Raw genomic sequence first — 18,111 nt, 5'->3', positions numbered from 1 at the left:
CATCACTAATCATTATTCATTAAAAAATATCATTTATCACTCAAAAAAATATTAATTCAGGTTCATCTCATACAAAATTTAATACAAAATCGATGAAAATGTATCTATAGAATCAATAAATATCAATAATAAAAACAAAATGGCTAATAAAAATTCAATAATAGTATACATATTCGATACAAATTCAATTCAAAATTCAAAAACAGCCTATGCAAAAGTTAGATAAAAATATTCAAAATAAGTTTATATCTCAAAATTCGATAGAAATTTTTGGAAAAAATTCGATATTCCATAAAATATTCAAAAATAACCGTACTAGAAATCGAAATCGGATAGAGATTTTTCAAATAAATTCAATAAAGATTCAAAATTCAATAAAAATTCAAGAATAGCATATATAATAAACTTCTATAAAAATATTCAATTCAAAAATCACTTCATATTTCAAAATTTATAGATATTCTTAAAAAAAAATCGATACTTCATAAATTATTCAAAAATCAGCAAAGATAAATATTCAATTTTCAATAAAAATATAAAAACGAGGGAAGCATTTTTAATAAAGATAGACATTCTTACTTACATTTTATCACTTGTGTCTTTTTTCACTGGGTTCTCTGCATTCTTCCTGTCCTGGTCTGGTCCATTTTCCGCCGTCGGTGTTTCCAATTTGTTGCCGCCATCTCTGCTCCTATCAGAAGATTCTCCAACTTATTTACAGGATCGCCATGTAATAAATAGTGTGATGTTAATGTATTCTGGTTCTAATTAATTAAAAAGACTAAACACGTCTTACTATACATTATATTTTATTCACTGGTATCCAATATCTAAACAATAATATTAATGATTCATAGCGCCTTACTACATACTAACTTCTAATAATTATTTGTATATCTATATCTATACTGATTGTTCAGCGTGTTTTTATACCTATCTGAACCATAACAAATATAGTTCAAGTTCACTCGTAATAAACATGTGATACAAACTATAAGCTATTGTTTTTATGTATGTTCAATACCCTAAAGGTTAATAACATCATATTTAAATTATGATTTATACAGAGGGTTCATGATATACCACAGTATGATACAAAATTTATACTGGAATCAGTCAGCCACAATAAGAACAAGTCTTGGAGATGAACTGAAGGAAGCGATCCAGATTCTGCGAGGTGTTAGACAAGGATGTATACTTTCACCACCTATATTATTTAATCTACATTCAGAGGAAATGTTTAGTGAAGCCTTGGAAAATTGCGAACATGGAATAGTCCTAAATGGAGAACGCCTAAACAATATTCGCTATGCAGACGACACCGTTATCATTGCAGACAGTTTGAACAGTTTACAGCAACTAATACACAAAGTAAATGAAGTAAGTGAAAGATTTGAACTAAAAGCAAACATATCAAAAACTAAATTTATGCTCATCAGCAAAAACAAAATTAGAGACGTCCAACTGCTTATCAAGAATACACCAGTGGACCGAGTAAAACGGTATACCTATCTTGGAACAATAGTAAACAAACAAAATGGGATCACTTACAAGAAGTAAAATGTAGAATAGAGAAGGCTAAGAGTGCATTCAATAAAATGGCCGAACTTTTTAAAAGCCACAACCTTAATCTGGAGATAAAAGTAGAGCTCTTACGATGTTATATCTTGTGTTGGACTAATGTTCTAATTCTGGTCATCTAATGTTGGTCATTAAATAACGTCTTTTAAATTCTGATATAGTCTAGAAAAATGGAAGGGTGGCATGATTGCGTTTTTGGCACCGTTTCAAGTTAGAGACTTTAAAGAGCAGACACATAGTAAAATACATCACTTGAGAAAGACACCATGCAGAAACCACTGTAGTGACATTAAATTATTTATAAATTTTTTGGAAATATTGAACACAAAGTGTTTCAGTATAATATTTTTTTGCTTATAAGTATTTTGTACTGTTTCAGGTCCGTTTCTTCAATTCTCAAAACCTCTTAGCTAACTTCTCGGAACACACAAGGACTCTGCGACTGTATCCTCGGCCCGTCGTAGCGTTCCAGATAAACAGCTTCTTAAGATCGCGACCACGGGCTTCAAATTTTCTAAACAAGTTTGCGAGGACTCAAGCCGTCGAGTTCTTAGCGGAATGGTCATTGACACCAACAAATGTTGCCTTTCAAAGGGTGCAGACCGGTGTTCTGGATCCTTCGCTAATCGGAGATAAATCAAAATGGTATTTGCATACCTTGGAGCCAATCAAATTCGTCGTTTGGGATGACGGCAGTTCACTTAATGGTTAGTTATTCTTATACTTTTTGTAAATAAATACAGCACGTACTCCGATTGAGCAAATTTAAATACTTGGGAACGTGGCTTTTTGAAGACTGGGCATCGGCCAGGGAAGTAAAATATCGCATTGAGCAAGCTCGACAAGCTTTCGTAAAATTCAGGAAGGTACTGACCTGTTCAGAGTTCGGTTTTTAACTGAGACTAAGGTTTACTAAGTGGTACGTATGGTCGGTGCTGCTATATGGCGTAGAGGGCTGGACACTTAAAACGAGGGATATAAACAGATTAGAAGCCGTCGAAATGTGGCTTTATCGCCGTATTCTAAAGATACTGTGGACGGCGAAAGTCACAAATGTAGATGTCCTTAAGACAATCAACCAAGAACGCCAACCTTTTGAAACCATCAAGAAAAGGAAAACGGCGTATCTGGCACATCACGCGAAACGAAAAATACCAGTTCCTTCAACTTATAATCGAGGGTAAAATTGAAGGCAAGAGAGAAATACGACGCAAGAAAATGTCCTGGCTCGAAAACATAAGGCAATGGACAGGGATTAACGACATACAATCTCTGATACACATGGCAAGAAACAGAGAGTTAATGAAAAATGTGATCGCTAACATCCATTAGTGGATTTGCATCTAAAGAAGAAGAATACGTACTATGATTATTTGAATATCCTGATAAAAACCATTGATTATAGACACGGAGTGTCCGTGTCTATAATCAATGTAAAAACTTAATAGCCAAGTTAATTTGGATATTTTTTTTAGTGTCAGAGCACTTTATTTTAATTCAGAGCTCTAGATTTTTTCTATTTTCCCTTGTTCCAAGCACTATCCTCACAAACTTTTACGTTTATGCATTTTAAATCTTCAATAGCATTATTATTCCTCTTGTTTATATTTGTCATGGTGTTCCCCTTATATTTTTCTGCATTGTTTCCTCTGCATTAGGTACTAATTTTGTAATTTTTTCATCCCCCATTCTTTTTTTATCTCCTAAACCTTCATATATTTATTAAGCTTAATATTTTTATATCTTCTTCTTCTTCTTCTTCTTATTTTTATATCGTTTTATAGAATTTATATTTCTTCTTTTTTGTTCTTTTCTACCTCGATTTTATATACGCTTTTTCATAAATTGATCTCATCATCTGTTGCCAGCTGTTTTTCATATCTATCTTATATTTTTTCAATATTTAAATGTCACATTCATATTTAAATGTGTTACAAAAATTTAACAATAAAGCTACAATTTAAGATTGTAGCTTTCAAGGCTTTTGCGGTTAACCCTATGGCAAGACGAGCGACAATTACCGCGCTGAAAGAGCAGTAAAATGAAGCTCGAAAAATGGGTCGTATAGTGCAGGGGTCACCAATTATATTCCCTTAGGGTCCGTTTTGAAGACCTATGACACTTTCGGGGTCCGGACTTAATGCTACCTGTGTCCGGTTGTGCTGATCCGGTTTCTTTGCGGATTCTTGTTAAAAAATATTATCCCATCATAATAACAAATCAAAAGGGTGTCGGGCGAAATTTTTAGTCAAAAATTGTTTAACATTATTTTTTAACAAATTCAAAGTATCACGTTTTTTGTCCCCGAAAATACCTATGTTTTTAGCATTTTTGGGCCATCTTAAACAAAAAAGATCTTTTCTCAAAAGTTAATAGATTTTGTGTTTTTTGTTTAAGCGATTTACTTAAAATCTGTAAAATACGAAAATAAGCATTTTCGAAGCTTGAAAACTCATGTGTAAATTTTTATTTTTGAGGTTGTCAAGTGCCTAAATTGAAGCTTCAACATTTAATTTCAAGATTATGCTGAGTAATCGGGGTGTATTTAAATTTAGATCGTTGTTTAATTGTTAATAATGCGCGTCCTCGACCCTTAATCTACCGCGTTGGTGTGTATCGCACTACATGATTGGCGTATTTAATTAGCACATTGGCAATAATTAATTGAACAAATAAATAAATTATTAAAAAAGACTGTGTTAATAATATATCATAAAATTTTAATAAATGTCAAATATTTGTTGGGAATTTTTCGCATAAGTACATAATATGTATACATGCGAAAGAGACGCATCATAAAGTGCGACGCCCGACAATTAACAATTAAAAAACAACAGTCTATATTGAAATAAGCCGTGAATCTTGAAATTTAATGTATAAGTTTAACTTTCAGGCATTTGTCAACCGGAGCACTAATAATTTACACATGCGTTTTCAAGCCTCGGAAATGCGTAGGTACCTATGCGATTTTCGCATTTTTCACATTTTAAATAGCTTATAACTCGAAAACTATCAACTTTTTATAAAAATGACAAGAGGCCTTTTTTGTTTAAAATCACCCAAATAACCAATAAATACATTTTTGGGGCCAAAAGATAATTTTTAAATTTATTTTATAACCTGCCTCAAGTCCGGAACGAGTTTAGTTCAACAGTGCAACTGATTTTCATTTGGGAGTTGAGATTTATCTGTTAGCTGAGATCTGCACCGATTTTTAATAAAGTTTATTCTTGATAAAGCGGCTTCGCACATATAAGTTGAGCCAAACATAGTACACAATTTCATGGCCAAACATTTTCAAAATTGGAAAACACTATATTCTGAATAAAATCACGGTCCGCACAAAACTAGCATACGGTCCGGATACGGACCGCGGTCCGCTAATTGGTGACCCATGGTATAGTGTAGATAGAGACCAATGGAGAAACATTGTTAGGAATATTGGAAGAAATCACGATCCTCAGTAATGGGGAAACGACAGGAGAGAGAGGTATAGTGTATTGACAACACTGTCTGGCCATCCACTATACTCACTGTAGAACCCATTTTTAGAGCTTCATTTTACTGCTCTTACTGCGCTGTAATTTTTGCTCGTCTGGCCGTAGGGTAAAAGCCTCTATTTCTACCACTTTGGATGTATTTGCACAATCAGTAAAATAATGAAGATCGAACTAACACTTTCTATCTTTTGGGTATTTGTTTTTTGATTTTCGTCTCCTCCTCCTCAGTCGTTTCCTCATTGCTGAGTGTCGTGATTCCCTATAATACGAGCAACTATCTCTTTCCATCGGCTTCTGTCCTGACCTTCCCTCATGGATTCAGAGAATGATTTTCGTTTACATTTTATTAATATCTGGGATTTGTTCTGTTCTTCTTTAACGTGGTCATCTTCCCGTTTTTACCGTGCATTTAGCAACTCTTTTTCTTAAATCTTTTCATATCTAGCTGTTAATAGTTTATTCAGAATTTGTTCAGAATCTGTTGATTTCTGTTGATATATTTACCTATTGTTATATTTATAGGAGCTTTAAGAAGTATGCAAACAGTCGAACAACAACCAACAGACGAAAGCGGTTCTGATTCCGAAGAGGGTGAAAGTACAAGTTCAAGTTACTCATCTCTTAGCGACTTCGTCTCAGAAATGGTATCATCAGATTTATCTCCAGGATACACCTCCTACCACGATCAGAGGAGAGCAAACGCACAAAATATGTCTTTTTCCTCCAGCGTTGACGTTGATACTGTATATAATCCTCCTTCTGAACTTCAATATCCAGAAGGTAAATCTTTGGAAAAACTGTAATTATTTGTCTACATCAATTTTCTGTAATAGGTGGAATTCCTATTCCTCGATCGGATTCTCCTCAATCTTCATCCAGCAGCGAATCCGATCTGAGTTCTCCATCCTTTAACAGAGATTCAGAATTGGAATTCGGCAACAAAATAAAGAGTGAACAAGCTCACGTTTCTAAGACTGATAGAGATGAGACTGGTAGTTATGAAAATGAATCAGATTCTAACTCTACTACAACACCCAAAACTGTTGTTAGTACAAATAACGTGAGGCCTGGGTCACCTTCCAGCGACGCTGAAAAATCTGCTGCATCTCGAAAAGGACGCAGATCAATAACACCAGTAAGTAACGATATGAGCAAATGAATTAAACTAACTTGATTAATTTTTTTACTAAGATGCATATATGCACTTTCTAATGATAGTCGATAACCTAACAAGGTTCGAAACCGGTTAGAGTTCTTTTGGCGCTCTCTGAATGAATTGAAATATAAGACGGCTCTTGTTTCGTTTTACAACTAAATGATTATTTATTTAATTCTTTTACTCTTTATAAAGGTACCTCCTATAGCACCAATGCTGCAAAAACAACCGAGTGTAGGAAACGTTTTGGCGCGAACATCCAGTTTCAGTTCATCTGGAAATGTCAGTCCAGCACCTCCGTCATCTGCAGGCAGTATGGTGACCAGACAGGGATCGCAGGGTTCTATTTTTGAACAGTTTACATCTCAAGCCAAAGAACTCGTTCGAGAAACCACTCGGCAAAGTAGTCAAGATGGGCTGCTTGCTCAAATGGATAAGGTGAGGCTATAGAAACAAAAGATGTAATCATTTAATTGTTAAAACATAGTCAATTATATGGGGATTGACTTTTTGACGACAGTGCTTCCCCTAAATTAATCAGGTTCAGTTGGATATCTACATTTGTTTATCTTTTAGTTTAGAAAATTTCAGTAAATTTTTATAAAAGTATAAAGGAATCTCATTCTAAATTCATACTTAGCCAATATAGTAAATTAAAATATAAATAACTCAAAAAACTAAGATGCCTTATTCGCCGTCGTCCTTGTTTTGAAATCTTTTCCTGTATGATATTTTGCACAAACTGGTATTTTGTTTCTCTTATCACGCGGCTAAGGTATTGTAGTTTTCGTATTTTTATTTCATTATTTAGTTCTGTTATTTTGAAAGTCTTCGCAAGACTTCTGCATTCATAACTCTGTTTACGTTAGATATTCTCAGGATTCTTCTGTAAAGTTACATCTCGAAAACTTCCACTTTTCTCATCACCGATTTAGTCAAAGTAGCTGCCTGTATACCGTATAGGATATTAAATATTTAAGATCCAAGCATGTGGAAATGAGTAATCACACAAAATAAGTTGAGTAGGGAAAATATTTAATGGTTTATAAAAGATATGAATGTCACTGTCAATCACCAATTACCATTAAGGCAAAGCTAAATATGTTCAATCAAATGTAAAACAGTTAAAAACAAAGTTAAATAGTTAAAAAAAAATAAACAAAGTGAAAATTTAGAAGGCAAATCCACATTAAAAATGTTCAAATATATAAACGAATGTCCTGAGTTAAATGCATTTTCTTATCAAAGAGTGACGTAGACCTGTGAGACTCAACAGGAGAAGTCTTAAAATGACAGAAAAACAATTACCTACAAAAAATTAAAATGGATAGGTAGCTCATATTCTTAGACAGTTAAGCATTATTTTTATGAGACTAGCCCTTACTTCAACATGCCAGAAAAAATAATAGGTATAGTGAACAAAAAAGAGGCATAAAGAACGAAAAATAATTAGAAAAAAGTCATGGCAGTATTTACAGGGGCTAGCAAAAGGCAATAAAATTAGAGATCTGGAGATACTTACTAGATAAATTAGCACAAGGAGCCAGTTATGCAGTACCATAATATTACTATATCCTTCAGTATCGCTTGAACTGCTTTGATAGCAACGCCAAAGTGCTCATGTTCTAGAGGATTGTTAAGGATTAAGATTAACATCTCAAATGATATGGTATTGATAAAAATTAGGGACATTTTCAATCCAGCTGGATTTTTGCAAGACTGGCCTGAATCCAGCTGGATCCAGCGCGGATCCAGCAAAATGTGGAATCAAAATAAAAACACGATTTTAATGTTTTTTTGTCTGTATTCTAAATTTTTAAACAACAGAAACATGAATTATTTAGTTTTTTTGGAAGTGAGACCCTAAAAAACGTAGGCCTAACCTACTGCGCACAGAACTGCACATATAGCTGGTTGGCGAGAAAGCCTTTTCGGCCTCTATACTTTAAAATTATTAAATAGTCATATACCATGGACAAATGATCGCTTTCACTCATTCGGTCTCACAAATGGCCATTTCCTTTTCCAAAATCTTTTCGTAATCTTTTTGAGAATCAGTATTTTTTTGGTTATAAAAGTTTTCTCTTTCTCATCTCAATTTAATGTTAAGTTCTTATTCCAGTAAAATTCACGGGTTCTGGATTAGTTGGCCCATCTTCGTCCATTATATCCTCTTGTACTGGTTCCACAATCACTTGTTTATTTATACGACTCACCAAATTTTTCATATCTTAAGTCGCATTGCATTCTGTTTCGGCATGAGGAAATAACCAGGATTGTTTAGTCCTTCGACATATTTTTTGGATTTTGTACGTCCACTAATGTACCTGGAATTTCAGAGAGGCACCGTTCCGCGATTCTGTTGCATAGTGCTTTAGATATATCGGCACTAAGGGTAGAGTCCTGGCTATTTAGTTTGTCTAAGGCAAATTTTATGGTTTTGTCGGCCGTTATCAAAGTCAACTCTCATCTGCAAAGAGATTTTACAGCCAATTTCACCGGTTAAAAAGTGGTAATCAACTCATTGATTATTGACCATTCGCCAGCAGAACATTTTATCGCAGAATAAATGTCTCGATCCATCCAATGGCACTACAGCCCAAATCGAGCCTTGGCCTCCTTCAATAAGCTTCTCCAATCATTTCGATTTACCGCTGTTCTTTTCCATAAACGCGTTCCCAGAAAGTTCCTGGCATCCTCATCGACTTCGTCTTCCCATCTCTTTTTAGGTCTTCCAACAGGTCTTCTTCCCTGCATTCTTGAATTAGGTATAATAGAATAAATGCCTATCAACGCTTTATCGATGCAAACTTTTAGGCTATACAAACTTTCCAGCATACTGAGCTACTCCTAGCGCGATATAATGGCTAGCTGCCGACTCAGGGCTTTGAATAGAGAGGTTAATGAAGACATTAAGTAACTTATTTCGAATTTGACATGTTTGCGGATCCGCGCTGCTGGATCCAGCACGTTTTGCTGGATCCAGCATGTCAGAAACAGCGCTGGATCCAGCTGAATTGCTGGATGCTGGATCCAGCAATTGCAATCTCTAATAACAATATTGTACTTACTACTTTTGAACAATTTTAAAACTATGCACAAGTTTTTTGTTATCTGTCTAAATTTGCACATTGCTCCAGTCAATAAACTTATGTTTTATCATTTCGCATAATACATACTTATTGTTAAAGCAGAATTACTTTGTATCAATTTACATATAATTTTTATTAAACCTGGTATAAATAATTATGTACATTCAACTTTATTATAAATATATTATTTGAAGTATAATTTAATAGGCCCGGATCCCGCGTACCAAAAAAAGGTTTATTAACAGCAAGATGAAAATTTATTAATAGCATAGTGTCTAGTAGCAAACTTTGATGTACGGGAACATTGGAACAGGAGAAGTTTTAATTGTGGAACAGGTTACAGGTTTGGAACGTCAGACTACGAAAACGTCCCATGTATTTTGTCGGACAGAACTTCCAACTGATTTGTTACACGTTCATTAAACTCTCATGCAAAAATCAGACTGCTACTTATCACCAATATAATTCCTGTCATTTGACATGTTCTACGTATCGGACTTATTAAAATGCCCGACATATTTGTCGGACACACATTTTTTCATATATTATATAAAGTTTTCTATTGAATAAACTTAAAAACAACCTGCTAGTTTTCACAATCATAAAGATGTCAGGATGACAAGTTCCACAATTAAAACTTCCTTGTTCCATTGATCCCATACATCAAAGTTTGTACGACTAGACACCGTTAAGCCATTAACAAATTTTCAGCTTGCTTAATAAACTTTTTTGGGACAAGGGATCCAGGACTATAATGATAAATATAATTTTATTATTTAAATTTTTCCACCATACACTGGATTGCCACTTTAACACGTACATTATTTACAGTTAAAAACACAAGCAAAAGAAAAAATTTCCGAAGCTGAAGAGAGCAGCTTATTTGCTCCTTTCGATAAGGTTAGTTATAAACTGACTTTATTTCAACACTGACCACTCATATTAGTGCTTCTAGTTCAGCATCTAGATTAAATATCTATATCAAGAGCGTAGGCGCAACATTTTGGACCAATGCATTCATTTTTTTCAAATCCTGTGAAAACTAATAATTTTTTTTTTGAAAAATTTAAACGCAGAATGAATGATTACATTATTAGCGAGGGTTGAAAGTACCTGAAAACTTCCATAATGTTTATTTTAATAAGTTACAGAGGTGAAAAAGAAGAGAAAATTTAATGTGATTTTTAATTTCAAACATCTCATTCAAAAGAAACTTTTTGTTTATTCTAAGGGACTTTCGGCCCTAGGTAATAATGTTATCTTTCATCCTGCGTTTAAATTTTTCAAAAATATTTATTAGTTTTCTTAGGATTCGAAAAAATAAATAGCATTTGTCCAAAATATTGCGCCTACGCTCTTAAGACACATTTATTTCATCTAAAAGTTAATAATCTATATAACCCTAAAACATAAATAATAAATTCTATTTTCTAGTTAACAACACAAGCCAAAAAAGCTGCGGAAGAAGCTACTAAGAGTGTTCAAGTAGCTGGAAAGAGTGCCATTGAAGCAAGTAAAACTGCAACTGCTATGAGCAAAACCACTTTGGATGATTTGACTTATGTAGGAAAATCGACATTTGGAGATTTAACCAAGAGTGCCAAAGAAGTAGTTGCGAAGAAAGGATTGTTACGGGTAATATATTTTTTTTATAGTAATACATTTTTTAATTTAATTTCTTTAATAACTGATACTGAAAACTACACATGATGATACACCTTTGTCACTTCTATGTCATTATTGCATCAATTAAGGTAACAGTTTAACAACATTATTTTCTTAATCGAGTCATAGTGACCCTCCCAACACAAGACTGCAGTAATTCAACATATAATATATTTTCCTGCAGTGCCCGTTTATTTATGTCCTCAAAAGTTTTCACTTTAGTCTATTTCCTAAATTTTCGTATGCGTTATTTTAAAATTGGTTGAATGCGGTTTTAGTTGCAGTTACAATGTTATAATTTATTAATGATGTGGAGATTATTTATTTTTTCATCTTCATTTTAATTTTCTTGTTTATTAAGTCTGATATTTTGCTCCCCTTGCGCATCAATTTTGTGTATCTTCTATTTCTAAGTGGGTGGTCGTGATTTAACTGTGTGATTGTTGAATGGGCTTGAAGAGGACTTCTACGGGATTTCTGGAATAATTTTTTGACGGGAGATTATGAATGACGGACTAGTTCATGGAACTCGGATCATGGATTACGATGTGATTCTTATGTATGGTGTACGATAAAATAATGATAAATCAGACTCAAATCAACGATGTAATTTCTTTTATTTAGGGCAGCTGGATGTTTGAGAATGTGACACATTTCAAGGAGGAATCTCATGATAATTTTGTTGTTTGGCCAGTATTTTGACGTCTATGAAGTGGATTTGATGTTTAGTGGAAATAGCGTGCTCTGCAAGGGCAAAAGAGAATTTGGAAATTCTAATTTTTGAGGAGTTTAGTAAGCTTGTTCGTGATTTTGTGATAACAAACCTCTTGTCAATGTCTTGATCCCGTATATTTGTATAAACTTTGCAGAGGTGCAGCCATTGCCCAAAGACAGTTTGGAACCGTATAAAAAATGTCATTATTTAAAAGGTTATACTTAATTTATTGTGTTTTAATTTTAGGGTGATTCTTTTTCAAAACAACAAGAACCGTCGAGTAATACACAAGTTGTAGCAACTTCTAACGTATTAACAGGAGCTAGCAGAGATTTCTTTTCGAATATCAGTTCTGATATTAATGGTTTAGCAACTTCTACAACCAATATGTTTTCGGATCTGTTCGGTAGCAAAAAGGAGCAACAAAAATCAGTGGAACAGAAACAACAACAACCTAAACAAAAGGAAACTTCGACATCTAAAGGAATGTTTGGGCCTTTCAATAGAGGTCCTAAGGGATTGGCTGAGAAGAGTCCTTTAATAAAACATATGCCCAGAAGGCAAGATGAGGCGCAGTGGAAGCAAGCAGCTGATAAAAATGCAACTAATAGCGAAAATCAAGCCTTTCTGAAAGATGTAAGTAACTTAGTTTAAACATTTTTTTTAAAAACTAGACCCCAAAGTACTTGACAAATTTAGAATATATAAATATCACCTTTCTTCTCTTTTTTTCTTACTTTTCTCTTTTCTTATCACTTTAATAATAAATTCCTTTTAGGTAATCACGAGTGTTCTTGATGGAGAAGGTGTCGGATGGCTAAAACTAAACAGGTTGAAAAAACTCATGGAGGATGAATCGTACCGTAATTTTGTTTTGAGCAAAATAAATAAAACTCTAGATAGAAAGATAGCACCTGACGATCATATCGACGATGTGGTGAGTTAAGTTGCATAGTTTTATTTCAGTCATTTTAGAAAAGATATTATTTATTTCTATAAGTATACAAGATTTTCTACAAAGATTTCTTTAAAGTGATGAAATTTTTTGTTTTAGTGTATTCCAAAACCCGTATGGAAGGGAATGCTTAAAGTATTATTAGCTATAGTCCATGGACTGGAGGTGACTTTTGGCAATTTTGGCTTAGGAGGAATGGCGTCTGCATTCCAGTTATGCGAGATAGCTCATACTCATTATTGGTCGAAGGATTTGGGTGAATATACCGGTCCGGATTTGACACAGGTAAATTAGATACCTTTATATTTTATAGATTAAGCTTATTTTTGGTAAGTTATAAATTCTAGTTTTTAAAGAGATCAAATGCAGAATTGAGGTCGATGACGTAGATGCAGTGGCACAATCAACATTAGAAGTTAAGGATATTTTCTCGAGCTTTGAAGAAGCTGCATTAAACATCGGTTTAAAAATAAATGAAGACAAAACAAAATACATGGTCGTCTCAAAACAAGAACGACGGCTAATAAGGCAAAACATTATTATAAACGATCATAACTTCGAAGTGATTAAATAATTTAAATATCTAGGAGTAACAATCACAAATGACAACAAAATAGAGGGTGAATGCTTATAGGGTACAGACGATTCACCGTCTGACATTCCAGAATTGCGGACTAGGATTAAAAGTTTTTTCGTGCCAGAGGACATCTTTAACATCTGTTTTGTCGGGAACGTCGTCGTGAATAATGTTTGCAAGGCGATATATTATGTATACCAAATATATAAATAGCCATAAACATTTCAATGTTCATTTCACTGTTTATTTTGCCGCATTGTAGTATATTGATTTCTTTTGTTGTTTAATTATAACAAAATATTATTTTAGAGTTCTAGTCCAAGATCTCCACAGAGTCCCAGATATTCGATACAATCTTCCGACTGGGAAGGATCCAGAAAATCATCACAAGCTGGTAAGGAAAGTAAATCACATATTATTTAAACGATTTACGTTTCATTGCTATTTTAGATCCACCAGAGGTACGTTTAATTCAGGGAGATGAATCAGAAAAAGAGCAAACAACGACAGACATTTTTAAAGACATGATTACTCAGAAGAAAAATATGTTGTTAAGCAAGCTAACGTCGTTTGATTCAGATGTAAGTATTCATAATCAACAAATTTTATATAAAAGCATGATTTTGTGTTCTGGGTTGTTCCTTGTAAAAGATACTGGTTTATGATTACATACCAGATGTTTTCGATTATCTTCTATACTTTATTATCTCTAATTTATTTTGTATTGTTACTGATATCTACACCTGAAAAGTTTATTTTTAATCTTACACATATACTTATTTTTAAATGATTACATATTTCTTATTTAAGTAACTGTTTCGTTACACATAGTGATTCAAAGATAGTGACCGTTTGGTTTTTCCTCTAACATTTTGTAAATACACTCTTAGGGATTCTATGTACAGGAGTTTCAGCTTCTTGACCATTTCAAAGTATATCAACATTAGTGCATTTAGAAAAGCTACTACCTACATACTAATAAAAATATTAGATAATATATTAAATAAACGATTACTCAACTAAAGGCTACAATTTTGTTTAATTTTCAATACCACATCTAGTAAATGGTACACTTGGATTCTTAACTTGAGATACCTTTGGATTTCTTAGATCAGAGCAAGCCCAGGACTAACTGGGACAACCTTGGGATCCTAATTAGATGGATAAAATACAGAGTCAAATAGGCGACGAAACAAAAGATACAAATATAAAGAAATACGAAAGGTATAAAAAATCTTACCCATAGTTGGGGTCTCGAAAACACAAGTCGAATTTCATTTAAATCTTGCAGAGCAGGAGATGAAATAAAATTAAAAAATGTAGTGCTTTAATAACTAGCTGTATAAATATAAGAGTTATATCTTTTCTTTATTTGCGTGCTTGTTTTTGGGTTATTTGATTTCCTAAAATTGTTTATTTATTTTATTATTCTTACTGTAATTATTTGTTGTATATTTAGAACCAAGACCTCAATTTTTGTTATCGATTTCAATCGAACGGTCGCTATTTTTGATTTTATATCTAAAATAATACTATTTCTTGAGAAGAATACATATTGTAGCGGTCACTATTTTTAATCACTATGTATTTTTTGTAATGGAACAACTCATATATGTGCTTGGTTTGATGTGACAGGGTGAAAGCACTGTGCATGGCTCTGGGGGTACCGTGTCTCCTTCTGCTGGGTCCATAACCATGGGGCCTGCCTGCAATCTCAATCGGGGTGGTAATCAGGCCTCTTTTAGGTCTACCGTTTCTGATACTGAGGTAGAAACTTTGCAGGTAAGTCTGTATGTCTTCTAATGTAGTAGGTGATCTGACAAGTAAACTCTTTTGAAACGAAACTAACGCAGTTTATACCAGTAAAAAGCGGAGTCAGACAAGGTGACTCGTTAAACCCACTGCTCTTTAATATAATAATGGACGAAATAATACAAACAAGCAGTACCTAAAGGTCATGGTTACAGAATGGGGAACAAAGAAATCCAAATATGTATTATGTTATGCAGACGACGCCACATTAATCGCCGAGACAGAAGACGTTTTCCAAAGATTAACACACATCTTCAATACAACAGCCAAGAAATACAATATGATAATATCAACAGAAAAAACCAAATGTATGACAACATCTAAATACCCACTACAATGTTAAACCGAAGTTGGTGTGAAAATAATAAAGCAGAAAGCAAGGTTTAGATATCTGGGAATAAATATACCTAGTTATGGAGATGTTGAAAAAGAAGTAGGGATCTCTCAATGGCACAATCTGGAAGAACAAACACCTAAGACAAGACACAAAAGCAAGAACCTATACACCTACCAGCAATTAGACCAATATTGACATACACGGCAGAGACAAGACCGGACACATCTAAAACAAGACGACTACTAGAAACAACAGAGATGAAAATACTTCAACGAATATCAGGGAAAAGTCTGTTGGATAGGGAGAGAAGCGTTGCATAGTTATGCGCCATTCTTTTAAACATGTCAAATTTATGTAGCTATTAAAAATATACTAATTGCTGCATCGTGCCAAAATTTTACATGTATGCCTAAGAGAGATTAAATTTCCTAAAATAAATTTTTTTTTACTACAGCATCCTAATCGAAGAAGGAGGTTACTTATCAGACCACATGATAGTGTTACTAGAAATATACAATATTAAACATAAGTTAAAGAGTTTTTTCTTCAGACTTAAATAGGTTTGCTTGAGAGGTTGGTTCAATTATTTGTTTAATTATTTTTTACGTCTATCTTCAGACATTTATTTTTTATTTATACAGAATAATAATTTCTCATTTTACATTCTAATTTTACAGTTTTTCAAGTTTCAATAATATACATATGAGATTTTGAAACCTATTATTTTGCTATAATTTTTTTATATTTCCATTAAGGATATTTTTTTTGAGCGACCCAACATCTTTAAGTGATGACTATCTGTTGGTCTGTCTCTAGTTATCTGTGTTAAAGGAAAAGCTTAGCATCTCTAGAGTGTCAAAATTTGACACATAGGTTGACTTTGGTCCTATGAAGAACTATGTTGAAGTAATATACTAAGGATCATCAAAATTACAGATTACAAGACATATAATATATGTAGTCTTGAAACTTTATATGATAAGACATAGAGTAAATAGTTCCAATTAATATTAATATAAATGAGTTTTTACTATCAAGTCTTACAGAAAATAATTTGATATTCTTTGTATTTTAGGCTTTACTACTTCTCTCTTTGCTGTGTATAATCCTAAGCACTTTCATTATTTGTCAATTTAACTTTGTTCTTGATTATCCTTAATGTCTCACCTTTTGTGATTCTGCGTCTATGCACTCAAATTCTCTACTAGTTAATTGATGTCGAAAACTTCTTTTTAAACAATAAAACAGTATTTTTATAATTATTTATTTTCAGTTTCCAAAATTGCCCAAACAACGTACATCAAGCGTTTGGTCCAGCAAGTCGTCACTGAGCACTGGATTTAGATATCATGGTGGTAATATTATCAATACTGTTACATCGCCAAGTCCAGATGGCATAAGAAATTACTTGTTTGAAGGTCTTCTAGGAAAAGAACGGTCCACACTTTGGGATCAGATGCAATTCTGGGAGGATGCATTTTTGGACGCAGTCTCTCAAGAAAGAGATATGATAGGAATGGACCAGGTAAGATTAAAAACATTATTTACTTATAGTTTTGGTAGATTAATATTGATAATCATAGCTATTTGGACTTTAGAGACGGCTGCTCTGAAAAAGCTCATTTGATGTACATCCATTGATGTACCATTCTCTCAGGTTGTGCAGACACGATATTCTGCGTCTCCATATGCTTCTTTTTCCTTTAATTTTTCCCTGCATAATCATTTTGAAGCAAGTTGTATCTCTCTTCACGTGTAATATTTCAGAGATCTTGTAATTTTCTTGTTTTGATGGTATTTAAGATTTCCATTTCTTTATTCATCTTTCTCAGAACCTCTTTGTTTGTGACGTGTTCTGTCCACGATATTTTCAGAAATCTTCTGTACACCCACAGCTCGAATGATTTCATTTTTTCATTGATGCTGCATCCAAGGTCCAAGTTTTCATTCCATAAAACGTCGAGAAAACGTAGCACCTAGCCAACCTTACTTTTACTTCAAATATCTTGTGTAGAGCACTTTTCTCATTTTGTTAAAATTTGCTCTAGCTTTTTCTATCCTGATTTTGATTTCCTGGAAGTAATCATTTGTGGAGCTGATCATCGTTCTTTAAGCTAGTGTTTATTTTTTATAGGGTCCACGTGAGATGATGGAAAGGTACAAAAGTTTAAGTGACACTGAAAGAAAAAGACTGGAACACGAGGAAGATAAATTGCTAGCAACTCAACTTTATAACTTGGCAGCTATACTGGTGATGTTAAATTGCCACAAAGAGGAAGTTAAGAGAAAGATTAGAAGGCTATTAGGAAAGAGTCATATAGGTTTAGTTTACAGTCAAGAAGTAAATCAGTTACTAGATCAAATTCAACATTTGGTAAGTTAATTAAAGGTGCAAAATAATTATATTAATAAAATAAAAAACCAACAATATTCACGGTTTTTTTTAAATACCTTGTACATTACGAGAATCAAGTAAAGCAAAACAAGCAAAGTATAAAATGAAGCATATAATTTTACGACGACGAATACAAATGGTATACAGTTTTATAATATAATTTTATAATACATATAAGTGTAATACGTTAAAAATTTTTTTAGAATGGAAATGACATCGATCTAAAACCTTTGGGTTCAAGACTTCTTCATCGACAGAGTTTTACTGTTCATCAAGGAGTTGATTGCACTGGAGACCTGAGGTAACTAAATACGTTTATTTACTAA

General features: G+C 33.3%; 1 protein-coding gene across 8 annotated transcripts in view; it reads left to right on the top strand.

The window, feature by feature from the left end:
* Positions 1-18,111, top strand: part of LOC114331549 (MAP kinase-activating death domain protein) — a 91,670-nt gene that overhangs the window by 34,492 nt on the left and 39,067 nt on the right. For 4 of the 8 annotated variants that reach the window (XM_050653931.1, XM_050653929.1, XM_050653930.1 and 1 more), the window contains 15 exons: positions 1,961-2,288; positions 5,604-5,861; positions 5,915-6,216; positions 6,433-6,675; positions 10,161-10,229; positions 10,764-10,964; positions 11,956-12,345; positions 12,488-12,646; positions 12,764-12,949; positions 13,551-13,635; positions 13,692-13,822; positions 14,877-15,023; positions 16,664-16,915; positions 17,525-17,764; positions 17,989-18,086. In XM_050653931.1, coding sequence (XP_050509888.1) covers positions 1,961-2,288; positions 5,604-5,861; positions 5,915-6,216; positions 6,433-6,675; positions 10,161-10,229; positions 10,764-10,964; positions 11,956-12,345; positions 12,488-12,646; positions 12,764-12,949; positions 13,551-13,635; positions 13,692-13,822; positions 14,877-15,023; positions 16,664-16,915; positions 17,525-17,764; positions 17,989-18,086 — 3,089 coding nt within the window. The remainder of the gene's footprint in view (positions 1-1,960; positions 2,289-5,603; positions 5,862-5,914; positions 6,217-6,432; positions 6,676-10,160; positions 10,230-10,763; positions 10,965-11,955; positions 12,346-12,487; positions 12,647-12,763; positions 12,950-13,550; positions 13,636-13,691; positions 13,823-14,876; positions 15,024-16,663; positions 16,916-17,524; positions 17,765-17,988; positions 18,087-18,111) is intronic. The other 4 variants (XM_050653935.1, XM_050653932.1, XM_050653936.1 and 1 more) reach the window with 2 other exon arrangements.

This window comes from Diabrotica virgifera, chromosome 6, assembly GCF_917563875.1.
Source record: "Diabrotica virgifera virgifera chromosome 6, PGI_DIABVI_V3a".
NCBI classification, from domain to species: Eukaryota; Metazoa; Arthropoda; class Insecta; order Coleoptera; family Chrysomelidae; genus Diabrotica; species Diabrotica virgifera.
This window is presented reverse-complemented; position numbering and strand designations above follow the sequence as displayed.